The 19,202-nt window shown below is 57.8% G+C and overlaps 1 protein-coding gene across 1 annotated transcript; it reads right to left on the bottom strand.

Annotated features, from left to right (window-relative positions):
• Positions 1–3,371: 3,371 nt before the first annotated feature.
• On the bottom strand, positions 3,372–18,845 carry TGM2 (transglutaminase 2). The gene is made up of 14 exons (XM_059481129.1): positions 18,739–18,845; positions 16,436–16,716; positions 14,212–14,391; positions 11,187–11,429; positions 9,952–10,070; positions 9,038–9,166; positions 8,395–8,575; positions 7,309–7,444; positions 7,109–7,212; positions 6,747–6,986; positions 6,326–6,598; positions 4,763–4,923; positions 4,407–4,543; positions 3,372–4,118 (listed from the first exon to the last, which is right to left on the bottom strand). The coding sequence occupies exons 1-14, from the start codon at positions 18,843–18,845 to the stop codon at positions 3,962–3,964; spliced, it is 2,448 nt and encodes an 815-aa protein (XP_059337112.1). The 3' UTR covers positions 3,372–3,961.
• Between the last annotated feature and the right edge of the window lie 357 nt (positions 18,846–19,202).

The following is a 19,202-nucleotide window of genomic DNA, read 5'->3' as shown; positions in this document are numbered from 1 at the left end:
TGAAAAAAAATGACCTGGTAAAACACTTGGATGAAATTTCACAGCAGACTTGGCTCCAGTCTGTTGGAGTGAGCTGGGACAGACATTTCCCAGTGATGTCACTGGCTTTAGGGATGTGTGACAGGCATCTTTTGCCTCTTAACTGCTGGAAGGCAACAGTAGGTAGAAAACATGTTCTTTATTTTTATTTTCAGTAATGGCTTCATGTAATGACATTTAGGAAGAAGTTCAGTAAAGGCCAGGGGTCTCACAGGCATTCATGTGTGATGGAGCAGGTGGAATTGTGGTCATGCTGGTCATGTGCAGGTTTTGAGGCAAAACCCAGGAAACTGCAGGACCAGCCAGGGTGGAAGGGGGTGTTTAAGGAAAATGAACACTTTGGGTACAGAAATGTCCCCTGGGTGCAGAGCAGCCTGAGGGATGGGTGTTCTAGAGCCCATCAAGGTTGGATTCTGGACAGGGGTTGCAAATCCATGTCCCAGTGTTTTCCCTTGGCACAAGGATGTGATGGTTTGCAGCTTGGCTGGGGCATAGTGGCCAAGCATTGCACTGCTGCTGACTGAGCAAATCTGTGTGACAACTGATAGTAGTAAATCATTCACAGATTTAGGGTCTTGTCACTTCTTTCTGGGAAGACACAACTCTCATTTCATCTTTCTGGGAAAAGACAAGAGACAAGTCTTGCTTTGTCTTTCTGGGAAAAGACAAGGCTTGTCTTGTTCTGGGAAGGGACAAGGAGCTGACAGTCAGCACATCCCTCAGCTTCCAGTGCCCAGCTGACCAGTCCTTACTGGTGTGTGTGTCAGCACAGCCCACCATGAGGGGCAGGACAGGGGAAGCTGCATCAGGGATCTGGCAGGCACAGAGAGGCCCTTGGAGTTGGCCATGCTGGAAGAGGCATCTCTCCATTGTGTCTCCTGTACCTTCTGTGGCTGTGGAAGAGGGGATGGTTTCCTGTGAGGGACCTCTGCATTGGGGGTTTATTGTCTCTTCTGCTGTTTGATGGTGCCTCAGTTGTCTCGTTGCACCAAGGAGAGTAAAAATGTGTTTCATGTTTGTGGAGGAGGAGGGAGACCTTTGGAGAGGCAGTACCATTTGGAAATCCCACAGATTTGTTCTTGTGAAAGCTCTGATTTATGGGAGTTTGTTCTAGTTTCGATCCATCAATGAAGGTAAGTTAAAGGTCATCAAGTCTAAAATGAGTTTACAATCAATTCTTGGCAAGTCAGCATCTCCAGCGAGCCGAGATGCATCCAGAACCTCTCTTCTCCAAGAATACTCCTGCCTGGCTTTGGCACTTGGACCAACACTGAATTACAAACCCTCCCACACAATGGATACTGGAAATAGTTAATTTATAATTTATTGCTTGCATGGTCAGAGTGCCAGAGAGTCTGATGGATGCAGCCCAGAACTCTGCTGGTGATCCAGGAGGGACATAGGGAGATGGATGCAGTGTGGTGCCACATTGGTGATCTGGATTAGGCACAGGGAGATGGAGGCAGTGTGGTACCATGCTGGTGATCTGGATTAGGCACAGGGAGATGGAGGCAGTGTGGTACCATGCTGGTGATCTGGATTAGGCACAGGGAGATGGAGGCAGTGTGGTACCATGCTGGTGATCTGGATTGGGTGCAGGGAAATCGACCTCAGCTCTGTGGATGATGGGAGAAAACCCAGCCCTGAGAGCCAACCCCTGCTGCTAAACCATAACTGCAGCGTTTGGAGTCTGTTCCCTTCTCGGAGCAGCCTTGCTCTGCCAAGGCTCAGATGGATGGGAGTGACCTTCAGCAAGAGCTGTTCTAATGTTTATTTTATCAGGACCCAGCTCTGAAGCAGCAGAGCTGCTGGTTATTTTTAACCCAGGCGCTGAGCAGCTGGAGGCCCGGCTCAGCAGGGCCCAGTAACAAATGCTCTAAAGAGGGGCCGTGCATCATTGCTGGGCTGAGGAATGTTCCTGACAGGGAAGGCAGCGCTGGTTCCTGCTGTTAACTCCTTCAGGATTCCTTGGGGCTCCGTGTGCTCTTGGCCCTGGTGTCTGGGGGATTGGTGCTGCAGAGCTGGGGCTGGCATGTCCCCTGCCCCCTGTCCTGAATGCAGGTGAGAATCCCCATCCCTCTCCCTCCTGGAGCTCTTGCCCTGTCCCCATGCCACAGGATGGGCACTCTCTGTCCCCTGGGAGAGCTGTTTGAGCAAATCCCTCCCTGTGCCCAACCTCTGTCCCCACTCTACCCCAAAGGAGTCCCAGCCTCCTGCTGCCTTTTTGTGTTGTGTTTGAGCAAAGCAGGACAAGGAGGTGTGGTGATTAAAGTTCCACAGGTAAGAGAAGATGGGATTGTGTTCTCCTGGGGGAGTTTCTTGAAAGGCTTTTTTATTGGCCAAACAATCTGCTGCTGCACGTGGGGTCTGAGCTCTGCTGTGCCACTCAAATTCTGTGCTGGGAGCAGGAGCTGGGGCTGGAGCTGAGATGGGTCCTTGGCCTCCCATGGAAGCACAGCCAGGGTTTGGGGAGTTCTGGCCATGAACCCCACTTCCCTTGGCTTGGGGAAGCAGCAGCTGTGTGTGGAGCACTGCACGTGGAGATTTTATCTCATCCTAAAGATAAACAGAAAGGAAAGCTGGACAACGGGCAGTCCTTGATGGGAAACACTCCCAGCTGTCCATCCAGCCTGGGTCACAGCTGGGATGGGAGAGCCCACAGTGTCAGGGTGACTGGGACCAGTCAGTGTGAGTGAGATTCTCCTGTCCCACAGACTGTCCCCTCTGCTGGGGCTGTGGTGACTGTGGGACCCTCAGTCAGACACCACCAGCTCTACAGTGGTTTCTGTGGTGTTTGTTTATGGAGCAGGGAGGCTCCCACCCTGTTTGTGGGGAGCACGTGGGTGGCCCATTCTGGCATGGGAAGTGTTTATCTTCAGCAGGGCCTTGACCCCAGTTCCAGGTGTGAGACAAATCCCCACTCTCCTCCTAAATCCCTGTTCAGCATCCAGCTGCCCTTCACCTGCCCCAGCCTGGGTGGACAGCCCTGCCCAGAGCCCTGCTCAGTGTGCAAGATCTGTTGGTTTGAATACTTGTAGTGTTCTCTCTCCAGTTCTCTGAGCACAGTATGGAACCGTTGCTGAGAGAGGAGAAATTACCTGGGAAGGTGTCTTGGGGGCTGAGTGTGCACCCTGAGAACACCAGACCAGGCTGATTTGGGGCAGAGGAGGTGGCCAATGAGGCCATTGTGGCTGCAGTGCCAGCCATGGCATTGACCCCCCACCTGAGTGCTGGGCTGGGGGAACTCACGCCTCCCACCCACATGGATGGTGGGCAGGGAGTTGCTGGGCCCTGCTGTGGGGAGAGGAAGGGCAAGAAGAGCCAGGTCTGGCTTTAAAAGTGAAAAATAAAGTTTTTATTCAGTGTTTGCATAGTTGATTTATATCAAAGTAATGTCCCATCCTTCCCTGCAGTGTCTGCAGTGGCAGGATGGTTATCAAAGCCAATGCCCGGCTGTACCCAAGCAGGTTATTTGCAGTAAGTATTTATAGATTTGTTTTATATGTATATGGTGCATAAACAGCTTTGTGCTCACAGTATAAAATCTCTCTCTATGGAGCTGCAGTCAGAGAATGATCATGGCAGGGGCTGGAGGGGTCGTTCTGCTGCTGCCTCTATGGAAATGGCTCTGGGGCTGCCAGCACTGCACAGAGGAGGGGCTGGCACAGGGGTCCTGGTGTGCCCAGTGCTGGGCACAGACAGCACAGACTGAGAGAACAGCAGTGAAGTGAGCGACTGCCAGGGCAGCCCCCAGCCCTCCCCAGCCCTTTTCCTGCCTGTGCTCCCGGGAGGAGCGTGGGTGGCACCGGTGCCACGAGTCGGGGTCAGGCTGGGCTCTGGCAGTCGCCTCCTGGGACATATTGGGCTGAAGCAGGGGGGCCAGCGAGGCAGGGCTCCTGCAGCTGGGGGCCAGGGCAGCAGCTCACAGGGGCTGGGGTGCGATGATGACGTTGCGGTAGCCCTTGACCCCCGTCAGCTGGTCGCTCTCAAAGTCCACCATCAGCTTCTGCAGCCCCGACAGCCGCGGCATCAGATCCATCCGGAATTTGGCCTCTGCCTGCGGCTCCACCGGCTCCTCACTGTGGGAGAGCAGGGAGTCACTGTGGCCTGTCACCCTCAGAGCCCCTTGTCACCCTCCCAGGGCCCGCAGGACAGTGCTGGGGCTTTGGCAAGCAATGACCTCTGTAGGGAGGCCGAACCCCTTCCCCAGCAAGGTGTAGGGTCGGGATACTCTGAGTCCACAGGGGCCAGCAGAGCCCTGGCTCCTGCTGTGCCCCATGGCTGCCCTCCATGGGGCTCCACACACAGAAATCCACCCCCACACCACTCCCAACATCCCAGCCAGGTGAAGGGGGAAAAGCTCTTACAGCTCCTTGACCAGCTGCCCCTCGGTGAGGCCGGTGCCCTCCACCACGAACACGCAGCCGTTCAGAGGCACGGAGAGAGGGTTCACCAGGCTGATCTCGGCCACCAGCTTCCGATTCTGCATTGGCTCTCCTAGAATCTGCAAGTAGGAGAGGTTGGACCCCAAGCCCTGCTGATCCTGAGGCCATGGTGCTCCCCTGGCCCCAGAGCTGAGGCAGGACCTTAGGGATGCAGGTCCCAGGGAATGCAGCCCTGCTCAGTGAAGCAGGACCTGCTGTCCAAGCCCTGGGGTAGCCCCCAGAGATCACAGCAATTCATTCCCCTCAAACCAGCCTGGGATGGGACATTGGACCCTTACCCTGATCTTGATCGGTGGATTCTCAACATAAATGTCCCTGACAGCCACGAGGATGTCGCCAGTCTGGTGATCGTTCAGGAGAGCCACCACCTTGATGAGGTTGTCCTGGGTCAGTTTGTCCTTGTACTCCTCGTACAGGATGCGCAGGGGCACCCTCTTCTCTGGAAGGGCAGCAGAGAGGGGTCAGCACCCACGGCATCTCCAGCCCAGAACCCACAGTCCTGCACTGGCACCCAGCTGCTGCTGGCATGGTTTGGGTGACGCCTGCACCAGGGGTCCAGAGTGCCAGCCCTTGGCAGCCAGCGTGGCACTGGGAGGCAGCCTGGTCCCTGGCAGCTGCCCTCACTCAGCCCTCAGCCTTGTTCATCTGAAAGTCCTTCAGGGATGGGGCTGTCCAGGGGAAGGACAGGGAAGGAGGCTGAAAGCAGCCAGCTGCAGAACTGCCTGGAACAAGGAGCCCAGAGTGGCTGTGACCATGAGAAATGGAGCCTGACATTCATGAGGCAGGATCTGAAGGGCCATAGCATCAGCTGAGACTGTGGGGAGAGGGACAAGCCTGGCTTCCCATACTGCCACAAAGTGCTGGGGTGCCCTAAAGAATGCAGCCTGGGAAGTCCTGGGGTCTGTATTCTGAGGCAGGAGCTGAGGGTAGAAGTTTCAGGAGCTCATAATTAATGTTTCAGAAAAAATGGTGTTGGGTTAACTTTTGCACAGGAATGTTAAGTGCCCCGAGGGCCACAGCACATCTCCCCACTCCCCCATCCAGCCCTGCAAAAGGCTCCAAGTACCAGCTGGTGCTTCTGCCAGCATGAGCAGAGGCACATCCCTCTCCCCTCCGTGGTGGCAAGGGCCAGCACATTCCTCATTCCTGCAAAGCAGCTCAACACCTGGCAGAGCGCCAAGCACTGCGATTGCAAGAGGGCTGGTGAGGAGCAGGGCTCGGCGCAGGGTAAACATTTCCCTGTTCCAGGACAGCAGATGTGTGGCCTTTCCAAGCCCTGAAGGGTCTCTGCAAACTCACGTAAGCCCAAACTCGTGTTCAAGGACCAGATGGTGATGTTCACGTGTGTGACAAGGGTGAGGGAGGGTCGGGGGCCGTGCCAGCACAGCTCTGCAGCAAACGCCCACCCACGGAGACACCGAGAGCTCCAGCACTGCTGGCCAGGAAACCCAGTGCTGCTCCCTTCCTCCAGCCTGGGACCACGCACTCGGGGCTGAGCTGGGCCAGTTCCACTCTCTCTGGTGTGGGAAGATCCCACCAGAGAGCCCAGCCTAGCCCAAACTCTGAGGGAGAGCAGGAGGGATGCAGAGAAGTGCACAGGGTGTGCCCAGCTTGCTCCCTTGGCAAAACAGCCACAGCAGCAGTGGCTTGCCCAGCTCCAAATGCTTTTCCAGCCTCTGCCTGAGCAATTTCCTCATTCTCTCATAAAGATTAAAAATCCACAGTGGTAGTCAACTAAGGAGGATGCTCCAAAGTGGCATTGCCTACCGAGCAGCTGGACACAGGCTGAGCTGACCCCAGCCCTGGTGAAGCATCTCCTTCACCATCAGTGGGTCCCTTACCTGCCCTGGGCTCAATGTCGATGTCCACTGGGTCGGTGAGGCCGCACTGGGGCCCCAGGGTGCCATTGTGGCTGGAGGCACGGGCACACAGTGTCACCCTGCAGACACGCTCCTCGTCCGTGTTGTTGTTGACCACAGCAAAGACATCGAAGTCGCTGCCCTTGTTGGCACCCTCTGACACCTTGATCCTGAGGTGCAGCCCCTCATCCTCCTCCCCAATGGATTTCTTCTGATGCTCTGCCTTCTCAAACACCGCCCGTTCCTCCTCAGACCCTGAAGTGCACAAAGTTCCTGTGATTCCCTGGAGTGCGGGGAGGGCCTGGCCTGGGCTGTTCTGCCCTGAGCTCTGCAGCCCTCCTGCTCCTGTTGCTTCCCAGCAGCAACAGCCCTCCCTGGAGGCTCCCCCTGAAATCCCCCATACCCTCTGGGTATTTGTAGTTGTGGGTGATGTCCTCCCGGCTGTCCCTGCCGACGCTCTTGGTGCTGATGAACTTCCCCACATCTGAGGAGCGGATGCTCTGCTTCTGCATCCCATCCCCCTGCACCACCCAGTACACCACGTCGGCATTCACCTCGGCGAAGATGAAGGGGATGTCGTACTTGAGCAGCATGTCACCCTCTTTGATGGCTTTGACGGGGGCTGGCCCGCAGCAGTAAACTCCTGCACGGAGCAGAGCCACTGTCACCACTCCAGGGCTCAGCCACAAGGGGTGGCTGTGGTGGGGTGACCCAGCAGTGCCGGGGTGTGAGGAGGATGGAGTTTCTGTGTGGAGCACGTTGTACCTTCACTCTTCTCCTGAGGGGTCGGGTCCAGCACTTGCCACCCGTCATAGTCACCTCCCAGGTCGGGACGGGTCATCCACGACTCCACCCAGCAGTGGAAGTTCCTGAGAGGAAAACCAGAATGCTGGGAGTCTCAGCCTCCCCCAGCACCTGCCAGGCTCTGGAGAAGGGGCAGGCTGAGGTCCTGCTGTGCTGCTCACCAGATCTTGTCCCAGGATTGCCTTTCCTGCTCCCCCCGCTCGTTGACGTAGCGGTCGATGGTCAGGTTGGCGTTGGTGTCATGGGCTGAGTTGTAGTTGGTCACCACCCGACTGGGGATGCCCAGGCACCTCATGACTGTGGGGAGCAGGGCAGGGTGAGACAGGGCCAGGTTTGCTCCACTCCCATCCCACAGAGCCCCAGGTTTGCACAGCTCCTATCCCCTGGAGCCCCAGGTTTGAACAACTCCTGCTCTTCCCGTTGCCTGTGAAAGGGCTGCCTGGGGACTGCTCCCCAGGAGAAGCCAGTTCCCACAGCCACAGTGCACAGGCAAGCAGGCTGGGTGGCACCTGCTCTGACAGCCTGACAGGTTTGATATTGCAGCAAAAAAGGCACAAAAAGCATTTGTGAGAGCTTTGGAGGTAGAGTGTGGGCAGCCGTGCTGAACCCCGGATTTCATCTCCCAGCTGCCTTTCACTGCACAGGGAGCTCCCCAGGGAGCAGGGAGGCAGTTACAGTGCTTCAAAGGAAGGCTATAAACCTCTGCAAGTCGCTGAAAATCCACTTTAGTTTTTTGCTATTTCTCTCCTCTAAAAAGGGTCTTGTCTGTCTGTGACACATCAGTGCACTCACAGGCAGCGTTTTTCTTGGGGCAAAGTTGCACGAGCATATGTGAGTGTTTCCCAGCGGCAGCAAGTCTGGAATTTTTCTCTTGTTTTTCCCCAGTCTGATTGCCCTGGTGGCCATGACATTATTTTGATCTTAGTGGATTCGTGACTTTATTGCAAACTTGGCCTTAAAGCCACTTCCCTCACCCTGGCCTGCCTCAGTCCCTCCCTTGCTGCCTGGCCTGGGAGGCAGTGCTGATTGAAAAACCAGAGACCTTTTGTATAGTATTTTTCCTCTATTTCCTGACAAATTAGAGTAATAGAGAGCTAATTGCAAAGGAATCATTGCAGGCTGATTGCAGCTCTTCCCTCAGGATGCAGCACCAGGAGTGGATGGGGGGCAGGGGCCGGGGTGGGAGATGAGAGGAGATGAGTGACCCTGTCCTGTGGAGAAGGGACACCAGAGGAATCTGCTCTCACCAGTGCAAGCCACAGCAGCAAAGACCCAGCACTGGCCATACTTGACTGGCTGGCACCCAAAATTCTTCCACCTCTTGAGAATGTCCACGCTCCCAATCCAGGCCATGGGGCTCATCCCATCCTCGTAGCGATTGTCCCACCGCCCAAAGAGCACCCCCCGGTCCTCGTCATTGCAGTTCACCTGTGGCAGGAGAAAAGGGGGAGGATGGAGGGGCAGGACCAGCCTGGGGAGGGAGGGAGGGAGGGAGGGGAAAAGCCTTTGCCCCGTTCACATGCACTGGCACCCACATTAGTATCCTGTATCCATGCAAGAGCTCACTGGGATGCGGGTGGACATGGTGCTAATTAGGGATGAATTTTAGAAACACATCCTCCTGCCTGGGAATTTGGGAGTGATTACCCCTGAAATGATCTGTGCCCCATCCCTGCTTTTTGTTTCTTCTAAAAAAGCTCTTACACATATAGGAACAGTAACAGGGAACGGATGTAAAAGTGAGAGGAAACAGCCCAGAGCAGGAAAATGGTGTGAAACTGGGGGATGGCAAATGCTGTCTGCCAGAGCTGTAGCTGAGGGTGTTTGCAGCCCAGGGAATGAGGGGTGCTGGGGACAGGGTGCTGGGGATAGGGTGTACCCCAGACTCACCATGGCGCTCACCACCCTGCCAATGTACACGGGATCATTGCGGCGGGAGCAGTCCCGGTTCTGGTCCCTCAGGTGTTTGGGGTTTATGTCCAGCATCTTGAGGCAGATGGCCAAGACTTCATCCTCAAACTGGTGAGGAGCAGGGAGAAAAGGATGTGTGAGGTCCCCACAGGGGCTCTGCCACCTCTGTCCTCCCTCTCTGGCTCACTGTGGTGCCCCTGCCAGCAGAACTGCTGGGTACAGGGGTCCCATCCCATCAGGGTCCCCTCCCCGGCCAGCATCCCCTGAGTGATGTCCCCACTGTCCCCACTCAGCCTGTGAAGCCTGTGGGTGATCTCCTGCCTACGTACTGGGGCTGGATCTGGTTTCCTGTGACTGCACAGGGGTCAGGGCAGGGACGTGACCTCCTGGAAAATCTATTTCCCATCACGGCTGAGTCACAGCCCTTCCTTGAATTGAGGTGTGGATCCTGCGAAGGCCACGGGCACCCCCACTGCTGCGGGCCCCCAGCCCTTTGCCCAGGGAGGGTGGCTGAACAAGCCCTGCGCCCTGGGGGTGCAGCTCAGGGTGTGAACACTGCCTTATCAGTACCCCTGGCACAATGCCCAGGAATTCATTATCAGGCACCAGCTCCCAGCACAGCAGGGCCACCAGATTAGGGACACATGGCCATGGGGCCCCCAGGAGCCAGGGGGAAACACTCCCCTTGCCTTGCCATGCTTTGAAGTCAGCACATTTCCTGTTGGAAACGAAACTCCAGGTTCTTTGACCCATGGCTGGAGTCCAAGGTGCTGACAGCATTTGGGGTGCAGGTTGGTGAGGGGCACACACGTGGCACCAGTCCCTGTGTCCTGCAGCACCAGAGCTGCATGGCCAGAGGTCCCAAGGGTCCCAGGGGGGCCTTGCCTGCTCACCTGGCCGAAGTTCCAGGGGATGGAGTAGATGTAATCACAGGTGCCCTGGAAGATGAGCCCATCCTGGGACAGGACGTACTCGTGGCGCTCGTTCTCGTCGCGCATGAACACCGTGTCCTCTGTGGGGACAGCGAGAGATGGGGACAGGGCTCTGCCCTGCACCACCAGCTGCCTGACCCCCTCCCTGTGGATGGAGCCAGTGGGAAATGAGGCACCAGGGGCTGGAACTGCTCATGCCTTAAACAGCTGCTGGGGAATTTCAGCCCAGGTTGATTTAAAGCGATGGGAAAATTGCAGCGGGTTTGTGGTTTGCTTTCCATTCTTTCTCATGTCTCTGTCTTTCCTCCCTTTTATTTAATGGAGATGGATCTCTTCTCAGCAGGGGAGACCTCCCTAGGGGTGCAGTGAGCAGGGGGAGTGGGTGTGCTGGGTCAGCACAGCCAAAGCCATTTCTCTCACAGCAGCTACTGCTGTGGAAATTAACATTTACTGGAACTGTTTGCAGAAGGAAACCCCACATATCCACCCCCAGTGCTCAGCACAGCCCTGGCTGAGCAGAGCTTCCTATGGCCCCTTATCTCTGCAGATCCAGCGTGGGACACTTGAGATCCAGGAAATCAGCCAGTCCAGGGGCAGGGGAAGGACATGGAGAGAGGAAAATCCCAGGGCTGTTGAACCTTACAGCCCTGAATCGAACCTCTCCTCTGGGTTTGGCTGCCCAAATTTCACCAGGACACTGATATCCATGTCACTGAGTCCACAGCTGGGTGCCTGGGTGAGGATGGGTGAGAATGGACCTGGTGGGGGTAATTAGGGACAACTGGGGGCAATTAGGGACAACTGGAGGCAATTAGGGACATTTAGAGACTTTTCCCTTGTCCCCTGTCTGGCCAGGAGCTGGTGCCAGGGACTGCCCAGGGTTTCACACCAGCAGCACAGTGGTGAGCTCCCACCATGGTGGGGGCAGCCTAGACAGGCCATTGGGTGCTCGGGGTGGTGGCAAAGGGGCTCTGGGTACTGTAAGGTGGGGATGGTGCTCCTGGCCCTGACCCACTGCAGGAATTGTGTGGAGATGGAAGCAAAGTGAGGCTTTCTGCTTAAACCTTCCTTCAGACCAGGGCTTGGGACACTTGGGATCTGCACTGGGATGAGACCTGTGCAGGGGGATGCCTGGAGAGCATCTTGTGCTTGCCTGAGCCCTGGAATCCCTGGACTCAGAGAGGTGGAAGCCTCACCTGGGTGCCAGGGGTTGAAGAGCAGGATGAAGTCCCCGATCTGGTAGCTGGAGCCCTGGTAGTCGGTGCAGGTCTCCAGGGTCAGGCTGTAGCGGCCGATGCGCGCGTCGGGTGGGGAGCAGAGGGACACAGAGAGGGACTCCCCGTCCTGCTGCTGCACCACGGCACTCCAGCACGACTCCTCGGGGCAGTCACTCATGGCAAAGTGGGACCGGGTTCCTGATGTCTCACTGGGGCACGGCCCTGTAGAAGGAGTAGGTCAGTCAGTCAGTCCTCCCAGTGCTCCAGAGCCCCTGGGAGCCCCGTGTCAACACAGTATTTTCTGAAAAACCCCTTCACTAGGATTTTTCTCCTGAGAAGCCTCAGAAAAGAAATGTAAACAATAACTATCTGACTGCTTAGAATGTAGTCTGGAGGTTGCTTACCTACAGGTGCATCTTTGATTGATTCCATGTGAATTGGTTTTAGTTAATGACCAATCCCAGTCCAGCTGTGTTGGGACTCTGGTCAATCATGGGTTTTTATTATTCATTCTTTTCCAGCCTTTTGTCTATATCCTTTTTCTTTCTTTAGTATAGTTTTAGTATATAATTTCTTTTGATATTATGTTATATGAGATATAATATAATATAATATAATATAATATAATATAATATAATATAATATAATATAATATAATATAAGCCTTCTGAGAGCCTAAAGTCAGATTCTCATCTCTCACCTCATCCTGGAGACCTCACAACACAACAGCCCCGAGCCAAGGAGGCTGCACCAAGGGCACCTGCTCCAAGCCCCCCTGCCCTGCGGCAGCTGCCTGGATCTTGGCTGTCCTAATCTGGAACATTCACCATGCAGTTTATCAGGTACTGAGGGCACAGAGTAGCCCAGCTGCGGGGAGCTCAGGTTTGTCTCACTGTTTGGGAAGGGACAGACTCGCCCTGCGGGGGCCAGCAGAGCACGGGGATGCTTGCCCTGGTGCCAGGTCTCTGTTCTCAGATGCACCCTCTCCTATCTCTCCTCCCAGCAGCGCTGCTGACTCCCTGCAGCCACGCACGGGGGTGGCAGAGCCGGGCCATGAGCCCCGGACCCGTCCCCGGCTGCCCCGGTCGGTGTGAGCAGCCCCAGGCGTTGCTGCAAACATCCCGGCGTTAGGGATGACCTCAGTGGCCAAAGCGCCGAGCCTGGGACAGTGTGATCCCTCCGAGCTGCAGCCACGGCCAAGCCACCTGCACCGAGCCAGCTCCAGAGCCGCGCTCCGAGCGGTGCCGCCCAGCCCGGCCCTGCACGGCCCAGCCCTGCTCAGCCCGGCCCCGCACAGCCCGGCCCTGCACGGCCCGGCCCTGCACGGCCCAGCCCTGCTCAGCCCGGCCCCGCACAGCCCGGCCCTGCACGGCCCCGCACAGCCCGGCCCTGCCCTGCACGGCCCCGCACAGCCCGGCCCTGCACGGCCCGGCCCTGCCCTGCACGGCCCCGCACAGCCCGGCCCTGCACGGCCCAGCCCTGCCCTGCACGGCCCGGCCCGGCACAGCCCGGCCCCGCACAGCCCGGCCGGCAGCCGAGGCAGCGGTGCCACTGCTGTCCCCTCTCCCCGCCGGAGCACAGCCCCGCCGGGCCCCTGCCAGCCCTCGCCCACAGGCCGGTCGCCAAAAATACCCGTGAACTCATGCTAGTGACACAGTTTCTCCTCCCAGGGAGGCTGGGCTGAGCTCACGGCGTCCTCTGGGCAAGAGCCAGCGCTGCCGAGAGCTGGGCAGACACAGGAGCCTGCCGCCTCCTCCTCCTCCTCCTTCTGCTGCCTCCACAGCCCACAACATCCCCCTGGACTCCTGCACCTGAACGGGGCTCTGCCTGCACGGCTACTGCAGAAATACAGCTCTAATTTCACTCTACTCTTCCTTCCCTCTTTCCTGTGAGAGGCAGGATGTGACCTCGGTGGCTTTGCTGTCCCAAACGGAGGGACAGCTCTGGCAGTCTCTGCCTTGACAGGTCCGGCCCCAGTTTGGAATGTGCTGGAGCCGCTGGGGTGGCACTGCCACGTCCCTCTGCGAGCAGCACAGCACCTTTGCCCTCTTTCTGCAGCGCTGGGGCTGGGATCCAGCCCAGAGGAGCCTCTGCCAGCCTGTGCCTGGCCTGGGAGGCTCCTCTGGGCTGTGCCTGTGGCCTCTCCCCCTGCAAAACCAACCCGGGTCTGCCTGGCTGTAGCAGGGCCATGGGGCTGCTGGGGCACCGAGGTGTAGGGTGAAGCTGGGACGTGCTGGGTTTTGTTTTGTCACCAGAGCTTTTGGGATGGAAATAGGAGAGTTTTACTCTGTGAGGAAACTTGGGTGCAGTTTTACTTTGAATTCTGGCCGGGTTGACTCAGCATGGTGCTTTAGCCCCAAAATAGCTCCTGCTTGAGGAATAGTTTCCTCTCCCTTTGCTCTGAGCTGGCGGGGCTGAGCCCCTGCCCTGGCTGTGAGAGCCCAGCCCAATCCAGCCCCGGCCCGGCCCAGGGTCTGTGCTGGGGGGCTCCCTGGGGGCATTTCCTTTCTCCAGTGTTTGTGTTTCCTGAGCACACCCTGCTCTGGGATGTCTGAGAGCACAGCAGGGCTGGGTGTAAATCCCATCAGAAATGCTGTGATACCTCTGGATGAAAAGATTCACTGTGCTGATGTTTCTGAGAGGGGCAGGAGGGTTGGGCAGGATCCTGGCCTCAGCCAAGGCACTTGCTGGTGAGCTGGCAGCCCTGTCATGCTCTTAGTCTGGCTCAGCCCTGAGAGGAGGAGGACAGGAAGGAGGTGATGATGCTGGTGGTTTTTTGCTTTATTTATCACTTCTCTTCCTCTCTCACTAAGGAGATGAGTTTCTACCTTTCTTGTTGTGATATAAAAGCTGTGCCCAGCAGCAGGTGAGGAACAGGGACTGTGTGACATGGGGCAGGTGCCGTGGCACAGCCCCCGTGGGAGCACAGCTGAGCTTGGGGGCAGGAGCAGAGGTGGTGACACCCCCCAGCCCTCCCTGGCGACGCAGGTGTGGCGGCACTCACCGGTCTCGACGTTGAAGGAGAGTTTGTCCACGCCCTCGTCGTAGGCGCGTCCCGAGAAGCGCAGGGTGATGCTGAAGGGCTGTCCCCGCCGCAGCAGCAGCTGCCTGCAGCCCATGTCCGCCGTGCGGTGCTCCCGCCCGTTGCGGTCGCAGTGCAGGTCCCACGTCTCCAGCACCAGCTCTGCGGAGGCAGCGGCAGGTACAGGTACAGCTCTGAGCTGGGACACGTCTCACAGCCCCCAGGCTTGGCAAGGAGGGTGGCTGTGCCCATCCCGAGCTCCGGGTTGGGACCTTGGCGAGGTCCCTGAGCCTCCCCCACCCGCAGTGCCCTGAGCATCTCTCCGGGAGGGCGCTGTGACCGTGCCTCAGCCAGGCCTCCAGCAGCTTTACTGTGCTGACAAATTGGTGAGAGCAAGTGCAGATTTGGTGACAGAGGGTGTCTGATGCCCCAGCCATATTCAGGCTGCTCTGCTGGCAGCCCAGGCAGGGCTGTGTGCCAGCCACGAGCAGCCACGTCCCTGCCACCCTGGGCACTGTGCTGAAGTGATGAGATATCCATCATCCCCTGAGGCCACTGACCCCTGACTGCTCTGCAGTGATGTATTCATCACCAGAATAAGCAAAAGCACTCTGTGCAGAGAGCACACAGCAAGTGAGGGACTGGGCAGATCATGGGCACCCAGTGGGCAAGCTGAGGCTCACTGCCCCGTGCCATGGCTCCCCTCAGCCATGCCCTTCCCAGTACCAGCTCTGGTAGTCACCAAGCCCTCCCCGGACAGTGCCTAATGGAAACAGCAGCCCATAGGCTCACTATCACCAGAGCTAAATGCAAACACTGCTCCTGGCCCTCTGGGCAGGGGACTCTGCAGTATGGCCCAGGGGAGGGCAGTGGGCTTGTCACTGTCCCCAGCACACTGTGAGAGCTGCTTGAACAGTCCCTAACTAAGGGCAAGGTCCCCACAGCCAGGCCATGGGAGCTGTGAAGTGGGGACAGAGCACAGACAAGCCCCTTCCCTCCCTGCCTCACCCTCTGTGAGCAGCACAGCCCCGTGCTGTGGAACACGGACTGTACAAGTGGAATCTCATGGCTGACATGGAGCTTCATTGACATGGTTAAGCTTGCTGACAATAAAATAAACAATAAGTGTGTTCAGAGAACAGAATCAGGGCTCCTCCTTGTCCCAGTCGCCCTGGGGTTTTCATCCTCAGCAGATTTAGCAAAAAGCAGATTTCTCCAAGCACAGGTGCCTCCAATCAAACCAAAGGGTGCCAAGAGATCGGTGGGAAGGGGGCTGTGGTGCTGCAAGTGGTAGCAGCACCCTGGGCACTCAGGAGCAGGAGCTGCCCAGTGTGTTCAGGACAAGAGGACACAGTGTAAAGCTGTGTCAAGGGAAATTTAGACTGGACATTAGGAAAAAACTTTTCACAGAGTGATTGTGCTTTAGAATGTGCTGCCCAGGGAGGTGGTGGAGCCTCTGTCCCTGAGGTATTTAAAAAAAGACTGGATGTGGCACTTAGTGCCAGGGTCTGGTTGATAAGGTGGTGTTAGGTCATAGGTTGGACTTGAGGCTCTTAAAGGTCTTTTCCAACATAGTTAATTCTGTGATTCTGTAGCTGCTCAGCTATGTGTCTGAGTGAGTGTCTGACCCGAGGGACCCGTGTTGGTGTTGCTACAGCAGAGCTGGGAGCCAGGGCAGCCTGAGGCACTGTGGCACGGCAGAGCAGTGATGCCGTCTCACCCAGAGGGCTGTGTGCCCGCGGGAATCACACAGATCCATTTCCTGGCACTTTGGGGGCAGCTGTGTGGGAGCTGGGGATGTCTCTACCCTGAAGAGCCAAGCGTGCTGGATTCCCGAAACCCAGAATCTCTTTTCCTGCCTGAGTCTCCTGAAATCCCCTCACCCTGTCAGGCACACGCTCCCGGCCCAGCTGTCCCCCTGCTCTACCGGGAAAGCTTTAAATAGCTCCAAACTTCATTCTAGCGACGCCGGGGCTGGAGGGGAGTCGGGAGGGAGGGAAGGGCACAGACCGGACCCCGCACGGACCCTGCTGGGCTTTGTGTCCGATCCCCACCGCCTGAACCCTGTGGGCTTCAGTCTGTCCGATCCCCACCGCCTTGCCTTGGTTGGTCCGGGACCGGCTGCAGCCCCAGCGAGCCCGGAGCCTCTCGGGACTTCCCGGGACGGGACCGAGCCCGGCACCTGCGGGGTGCGCGCCTCTCCTACCTTCGGCCATGGTGCCGGGCAGTGCTGTCGGTGCCTGTCCCGGTGCCTGTCCCGGTGCTGTCCCGGTGCTGTCCCGGTGCCGTCCCGGTGCCGCGGGCAGTGCTGCCGGTGCCGGTGTCTGTCCCGGTCGCGGTCCGGGGGAGCTGCCCCTCACCAGCCGCTGTCCGGCCCCACCGCCCGCCCCATTTATCCCGCCCGCCCCCCGCGCACCCCCCGCCTCTCCCCGCGGCCGGGCCGCCGCAGGGAAGAAAGGAAAAACAAAGTTTCCAGGAAACGGGCGGCTTTAGGTCCCACCTATTGAAAGCAACCACCCAAAAGAAAAAAAAAAAAAAAAAAAAAAAAAAAAAAAAAAAAAAAAAAAAAAAAAGCAGCAGCAGCAGGTCCTGGGGCCCCCCGGGTTGGCACCGGCAGAGTCTCCCGGGACCCCGCAGCCCTCGGGTTGGAAATGGCCCCGCTGCCGATCAAGAGGAGGGAGAACAAGGGGGCGGAGAGGGGCTGCGCGGCTGTCAGCGAAGGGCCAGGACTCGGGACTGTTTTCTCCTTATAAAGTTCTTTCCCTCCTCTGGCAGCGTCCCCATCCTGGCCGGTCCTGGTGGGGTGCGTTTGACGGGAATTGCATCCCCTTCCCGTAGCTGCATCCCTGAGAGATGGGGTCTGGAGGGAAAATGTGGTGAAAACTTTGCTGCTGGACAGCAGATGTGTTGGAATCAGCACTGGTTGCTCTGGGACGTGGAAGTGTGCACGCAGCAGTGACCACCACATTCCCTGGAAGTCCCTGCCCCATGAACTGACCATCCCTCTCCTGCCTGGGGGTCCCTGCCTCAGGGTCTTGCCAGTGGTGCCACCTGGGCATGTCCTAGCCCTCCCTGTGTGTCACCCAACACACCAGAGACCTCCTGTCAGGGACAGGGGGCTGAGACCCCACACCTCCATGGGCTCTTGGGGTCTGGGGGCTCTGCCCTCCCCACACTTGGGGTGGTCCTGGTCAGGGAGCCCCAGCTGTGGGCAGTGCTCTGCTCATGCATGTCAGGGCACTGCACTGGAGGGTCTGCAGTGAGCTGGGCTCCTCCAGCTCTACCAAGGGATTTTTGGCACTGACAGAGTTGGTAAGGTCCAAGCATGCCAAGGGCAGAGTCCAGGAGGAGCCCCATGTGTGGGGGCTCCTGGTGTGTCCTGCTCTGGGGCACATGGCTGGGTTTACAGCAGCACTGCCCCCAGTGCAGCCATGGCTGGGGGAGCCCCATCCTCCATCACCTTCTTTAAGGGAGGTGGGGAGGGATATTGGAGCAGAAGCAGCAAATCCTTGGTGAGAGAAAGCTTGGGACAGCTGGTTTTAATAGAAACAATTCATGTACTACTCCACTGTGGATCTGCATGGGCTGGGGGTGTGCAGGTCATGGTGGGAGCCTTTGCCAAGTGCACAGCCTGTGCCAGCAGGGCCCTCCCCACCCCAGAAAGGTCCATACAGGAACGGTGCTGCCCTGTCAGTGTGCCACTGGCTGGGTCTTGCTCTCCTTGCTCAGATTTCAGAAGAGACTGAAGGTGAAGCCCTCTCCCTCTTCCCAGACCCCTTGGTCCTCGTGGGTAGCACTGGGCTGAGCTCCCATGGATGCAGGGAGGGGTCAGTGGGAGTGAGGGTCCCATGAGCTGCCCCTCTCTCTGAGCATCAGAGCCACAGCAATTGCTGTCCACTGTGACGCCTGGGGAGGGCTGGTGGCCATGGGACCTCACAGCTGGTGTCACCTGCCCCGAGCTGGCCTTGTTCCCAAGGCTGCTTCCTGGGCACAGGAATCTCTGCCCCTGGTGCTGGTGAGTGCCAGTGTGTCAGGGCTGCTGCTGCTGGGTTCGGCTGTGCCTGCACAAGCCCGCTCCTCCTCCTGCACCAGGGTGAACTCTGGCTGCACTCTGCAGCGGAGGTGCACACTTGAGTTAATGTGCGACAAACAGCCAGCAGAGCACCGCCGGCAGGGCAGGGATTGCAAGCAGCCATGTCTCACTCGGCTTGGAAGCACGAGCAGTTTGTGCCGTGAGGGGTGTAGGGTGTGTGGGATGTGTGGGACTGGCAAGCTGGGGTGTCTGGTGCTGGGCAAGGATGGGATTATCTTCTGTCTGGTTTCCTGACAAGCACAGAGTGGGAACCCCTCACAGTACCTGTCCCTGCTCTGGCACCTCGGGCAGAAGTGGTAGGAGACAAAAGCCTGGCTGTCCCCTGGAACTGTGTCCCAGGGCTGCCCCTCTGGCTCTGTCCAGTCAGGACTGTCCCTCAGGGGATATCCAGGCAGCTCTGGGCTCGGTCCTAGCACCTCGCCAAGAGGAAACCTCCCTTGTTTGCAGCTTTAGTGCCCACTTCACTCACCACCTTGTACTGCGGAGGCATCTGTCTGCCCAGGCACTGGAAAATGCCGCCCATGGTAGTCCAGCCGCACTGCTGGACTGTTATTTTTACTCTTCTTACTAAGACAGGGTTGCATTAAGAGGGTGTTTGCACTGCTGAAGCCCGGAATAACCCCTCATTTGCAACCCCTCAGTGCAGGATTGCGACTCTCCTTGCCCCCGCCCCTCTCCTGGAGCTGCTTCAAAGCGCGCCGGTCCCTGCAGTGCCGGTGCCTGCCGTGTGTCCCGCACACACAGAGCCGCTGTTTGCTCTGCTGGGTGTGTGCCGGGGCGGCTGCAGCCCCTCCAGTGCCCGCACATCCTGACTCAGTCCCTTGTGCAGGCAGATAAACAACCCCTGAAAAGGGGCAGTGTCTGCTCTGAGTCGCCCTGT

Source organism: Ammospiza nelsoni, chromosome 12, assembly GCF_027579445.1.
Source record: "Ammospiza nelsoni isolate bAmmNel1 chromosome 12, bAmmNel1.pri, whole genome shotgun sequence".
Lineage (NCBI taxonomy): Eukaryota > Metazoa > Chordata > Aves > Passeriformes > Passerellidae > Ammospiza > Ammospiza nelsoni.
This window is presented reverse-complemented; position numbering and strand designations above follow the sequence as displayed.

Excerpts from the sequence above, each read along its gene's own strand:
- TGM2 (XM_059481129.1), bottom strand. The coding sequence starts at position 18,845 with ATGGGCGGCATTTTCCAGTGCCTGGGCAGACAGATGCCTCCGCAGTAC. Across the intron at positions 10,071-11,186 it reads CTTCAACCCCTGGCACCCAG|AGGACACGGTGTTCATGCGC; the intron begins GTGAGGCTTCCA and ends CTGTCCCCACAG. Across the intron at positions 8,576-9,037 it reads GCAGGGTGGTGAGCGCCATG|GTGAACTGCAATGACGAGGA; the intron begins GTGAGTCTGGGG and ends CTCCTGCCACAG.